Source organism: Egretta garzetta, unplaced genomic scaffold (assembly GCF_000687185.1).
Source record: "Egretta garzetta isolate BGI_Z169 unplaced genomic scaffold, ASM68718v1 scaffold526, whole genome shotgun sequence".
Classification (NCBI taxonomy): Eukaryota; Metazoa; Chordata; class Aves; order Pelecaniformes; family Ardeidae; genus Egretta; species Egretta garzetta.
The window spans coordinates 787,341-792,501 of NW_009259967.1; the positions used below are offsets into that span (position 1 = coordinate 787,341).

The window sequence follows — 5,161 nt, forward strand, 5'->3', positions numbered from 1 at the left end:
AAGCATTGTAAATGATCCCAGTTTCTCACCAGGAGGATTCTTTCCTCATTCATGGGTTTGTTACAGCTGCTAGTTCAACACGTTCACAAGCTTCAGTTTTTAATGCATAGCAAGAAGTATCTGCAGCTGGATTAGGTGTCTTTTAAAGTGGTGTCTGCCACTGCTGAAGTTATTGACTGTTGCCTCTTTAAACTCCAATCTCTCCAGCTGGAAAACTGAGCAAATACTGCTGCTAAAAGCTGCTTCATAAGGGGAGTCTTGAAGGAGACTCAGTGAAAGAAGTTTTTCAAAGGCGTTTGGGGAAGCAAGCACTCTTTTCTCTCTCACTGCTTCTAGTGGGATTATATAAACATTCATGTTCTGAGGTGATCCAGCGTATCTGACCCTTGGTTCTTGTGAAGGGCTTGGAGGGAGTCGGATTAGGTGTAGGGGCAGGGCAGATGGGTGTCCAGTGTTGGGCACTGGTATTAGTGGAAATAAACAAGAGACAGAAGGAGTCTCTCCAGTTATTATCACTTGTCTGTTGCTTTTCTAGGTGTGCCCTACTTTACTGTGGAACCTGAGGATGTGTCCGTGTCCCCTAATGCCCCATTTCATATGGCCTGTGCTGCTGTTGGTCCCCCTGAACCAGTGACAATTGTCTGGTGGATGGGAGACTCTAGAGTGGGGCTTCCAGACATCTCCCCCTCCATCCTAAATGTGTCAGGTAAGGCTGCTGCCAATGCAGGGGATTGCTTTGAGCATCAGAAGAGGAGGAGACCTCTCTTCTGATCATGCCCAGTGACACTGGGTAGCCACATAGTGTGAGAATGGTCTTTGACTGTGCATTGAGAGATCCTGATCATCCTCAAAGCCAGATCAGCTTGAGTGTTGATTGTTGCTCTGTGTATTTTCTGCTGGCTTGAGGCACGCAGGCTCTTCAGAGCTTGGGTGGGGCTGGCGCTGTGGTAAAGATGCTACGGCACAGGTGATGTGTTGGATGTCTCTCTTGTTCCACATTGTGGGGGGTGTTTGTGGTTATATTAAGTAACTATTGGTGACATTTGGCTTGGAAGTCTCCAAGCGTTCACATGTAGCAGATGCCATCTCCTTCTTCTGTGCATGGCCATGTCACGCACTGCTTTCCCCTCTCTTCACCCTGCTGTGTTCTTGCAGGCTTGATGAATGCTCTTATTGTTAAAACCTGACTGCCTCATGTAATTGTTTGACACTTCTAATGTGGTTGTATTGGTGCTGAAGTGGGATGGTTGATAACCTCAGAGACCAAGGCTTGCCCCAGAGCAGGCACTAGGTGCACAGTGGTAAGACTGCCTTCCCCAGCAGTGTCAGCTGAAGGACTAGGGACCGAGTAGGTGTTCAAGCCTCTCTTCAGCCCACTCTCAGGGAAGGGTGATGTATCCCTGCCAGGGACGCAGCTATTCTTGTAGTTACCTCCTAAAGGTAACTTTATTCCAGTTAGTTGTCCGACAGCTTTGTGTTACATCTTCTCTATGCTGCTGTTTTATTATTCTCAGCCGCCCTGAGCCAAAGTTGAACTAGCTATCTAGAAAGAAAAGGTTTTGCGACTCAGTCATCTCTGGGGCCTCTTCATCAGTGTTAATACAGTTACATCCAGAGGGAGTTTGTTTCTGTACATCTTTGGTCATCCTTGGAGCTATCGAATCCTATTAAGCCTTCCCTTAGAACCTAATTTATATGTAAATCAAAACCTGGTTTGTGATTTGCAGTGGTTTTATCATCTGCTCCCTCTCTTGCATAGCCACTCGATGCTATTCCAAGTTGGAAATGAAAACTGCTCCCTTATGATATAATCTGCTTGTTGAAATGGAAACTGAAAAGATTGAGTCGAAAGGGGGAAAGACAATTGGGAAAAAAAAAAAAAGGCTCCCTTCTTCCACTGAGCTCATCCCACAGTGCCTCACAAAACTTCTGTCATTGTGGGGCAGTGGCATGGGGGCCTGAAGAAGGGCATCTGCTCCTAGTGAGCCTCCAAATGAATTGCTATATTATATATATTCGTCACCAGCATCTTTCTTTGCCCCTTTCAGTGTTCTTTGGGATGTCCCTTGGGCAGATCTTGTCTTTGCAACGGAAAAAATGTAGCAGGATGCGAGCTGCATGGTCAGATTGCCAAAACATGTCAAAAAAGGCAGTTTGTAAGAAAAACAAGCATTCCTAGCTAAAGTAAGTATCAAATTATGAAGAAAATAATAACGAAGTTCTGGCTAGAAAGCAAACATTTAGAAGGTTCAGCAAGAAGTTGGTCTGGTAAAAGGGTGGTTGTGTTTGGAGAGCAGTTCTGGCAATGGTGCTAGAGAGCAAGGAGGTCTTGTTTTGTGGTGTGTTTTGTGTTTTCCTCAGGGCAGGGCTGTGTGTGGTTCTGTCTCTGGGACGTGCCTACCACATCAGGTGCTGCTCTACTCTGCTGCCTGGCTTTCAGCCTGCTGGCATCATTTTCCTCTGGTTCACTGGGGTGAATGGAAGAAGCTAAAATACTTTGCTCTTTTGTTTTATAGCAGTCCCTCCTCTTCTCCATTATACCTTCTTCTCAGTGCTGTTAATCTCAGGCTTGGGAGATGACTCAAAGGGCAAAGACAAACGCTGTGAAAGCTGCTCTGTGCAGCTCTGAAATCTTTTTCCCTCCTAAACTGTATGCCTATAGCATGCCAATCCTCAATTTTTCTCAGTTAGAGCCCTATAAGGCAACTGAAGGCCGAGTAGAGTGAGAACACATGCTGGGGACACTTGTCCAAGCAGCTTTGCAAATCTGTCTCAATTCTGATTTATTAGCAACACCTATATGCATCTCGGAGCAGCCAGACATCAGTATGATGCCATGTTGAGGCCCTGTGGGATGGAGGGATGCTCACAGAAGAGAGGGGGCGTAATGCTCACCTGTATCGCCCCTGGAAAGTGCCTCCGTGCTGATGCAGTAGCATTTTACTTCCACTTCCTTTGCGTGTCTTCAGAAGTCTGATGCAAGGTGAGGGACAGGTGGCAGTTAGCTTGAAATCTGCAGTGTCTGGTTGGAAGTTTGCCTGGGCTTATAGCCCCGTTAGAAAATGGTTGTTGCTGAGGTGGCAGGTTGAGGTCCAGAGCGTTGGGCATTGTATAAGCACATGGCTCAGCATGATTCTTGCTGCAGAGATGCTCCCCAGAGTGTGAGAAGTGGACATCTACTAATTGAGCACTGTGAGCTGCTGTTCTGCCAGATTCTTCCTTCTTTTTCTGTGCTTTCTGAGGCTCCCATGGAAGCTTTTCTACATTGCCACGTTCTCTCCATTAAAAAATGTGTTTAGCACGTTAATTACATTGAAATCCACGTGCCTTTGATTGGCACCCAGCTCAGCCCTCCAATTGCCTGTACAGCCTGAGCTGGATGTCACACATAATTGAAATTCTGCTGAAGGTTGAAGTTGGATTATACAGCTGTTTGTGTTTCCTTTCCTTTTCTTGGCTGATCTCCAGGTATTAATCAAAGCACAGTTTTCTCCTGCGAAGCTCACAACATAAAGGGATTGTCTTCATCTCGGACAGCCACTGTTCAAATTAAAGGTGAGAGACTGCAAGAGAATGGGCAAGGGACTTGGGTTTGCTCTCCTGGGGAGGGAAAGTAGGGATCCTTAATGCAAGGGGTTGTCTCAGGGCTGCCAGCAACCAGCACCGGTCAGAGCTCTCAGCAGTCGAAACAATTTTTTGTGCTCTAACAGCAGTTCCCGCTTGCTATGCAGGGCCGTATCCCAAGCTGTTGAAAACAAACCGCATCTAATTCAGGAGTGGAAATGTGATGTCAAATAACAGTTTTTCCTCAAAAAGGAGAGAGTCGGAGCAGTCAGATTGTTTGTGAGAGGTGTAGCTGGATATAAATCTGTAGCTGGGGGAAATCTTTCCTTCTTGGAGATAGATGGGTCTTGTTAGAGCTAAAGAGGCCATTACTTCTGCTTGCTTCTAATGGCATCACGTTAGATGCCAAAAAAAGACTAGGAAGGTGATCACCAGTGGCCTATAAAGTTTGTTCATCCACACTGTTTTTATGGATTTTATTTTTTTTAATTCTTTGCTTTTTAAAACCTCATTCAAAACAAGTAATTCCTAGCCTTTGCATGACCAGTTGCCATTTGCAAGTCCCTAGTCTGATGTCATGTTTCCTCCAGGTGACTGAATGGGGATAATCAGAGCAATCAGCTCTTCCCCTCCTCTTCGTGTTGAGATGCTTCTGTATTTGAATTTTTAGTCATGCGTTAATGCGCATTAAATTACATGATTATCAGTTCCAGGAGAGGCATGTCGCAAAAATTGTTTGTTCCAAGTGGTAGCTTATTGCTCAGTGCGAGTAAGAGCAAGCAGTTATGTCTGTATCAGAACTCACAGTTGTATTATCTAATCTAAAATTCATTAAAGGATAGCTTAAAATCCAGCTGTAGATCTACTGCTCTTACAATTTATTTTTCTTTGGGACATTGTGGTTACTGCTATGCCAAGAATGCAGAATGCTGGACTAGTAAGATTTATAACTTAATTTAAAAACGTTTGGAGTTGTTGCCTTAAAGGCTTGTCTACACAGGGGAATTGGTTATTGTGGGATATATCTTCTATGGATATTTTTATCCTGGGATAGCATTTAGTTCACAAAGCTATTATGCTCTAAAAAAATCTCATCAAACCATAATTTGAAATAACATTTAGCATAAACAAGCTTTTTAAATTTTTTCTAGTGTTAAAGCAGATTTTCAAAGTTTTTTTTAACCATTAGTAAGGTGATGGGGTAAAGGCCTCAGAATTCTCTTATTTCCCAGCAATTACGTTTAGCCAGAAGTGCTCCATAGGTGTCAATCATCAGCTAATGAATCCACACAACCTATTTGGGAGGGATGTATCACCATCGCACGCTTGTGTGTGCATACACACACGCTTTTTAGAGCTGAGGAAGAGCAAGCTTAAGTGATTTGGCAAATGTTGCACCAGTATGAGGCATGTCCTAAAGACAAAAAAGCATGCTGTGAATAGCAAGTCCAGTGTTGTAGTCATAAAAGTTCTAACTGTAATACCTCAAAGATATGTCTAAAAGAGTAGTTATAAACTCAGGGAAGTGATGAGGGTCTTCTAAAGAGCAAAAGTTTTGAAGATCTAGTACAGGCCCTGTTAATATTAAAGTAAAGCT

General features: G+C 44.0%; 1 protein-coding gene across 1 annotated transcript in view; it reads left to right on the forward strand.

Annotated features, from left to right (window-relative positions):
- TYRO3 (TYRO3 protein tyrosine kinase) overlaps window positions 1-5,161 on the forward strand; it is a 37,022-nt gene that overhangs the window by 6,165 nt on the left and 25,696 nt on the right. Inside the window, exons 3-4 of the mRNA XM_009640225.2 lie at window positions 536-706; window positions 3,469-3,555. Of these exons, the coding sequence (XP_009638520.1) occupies window positions 536-706; window positions 3,469-3,555 (258 nt within the window). The remainder of the gene's footprint in view (window positions 1-535; window positions 707-3,468; window positions 3,556-5,161) is intronic.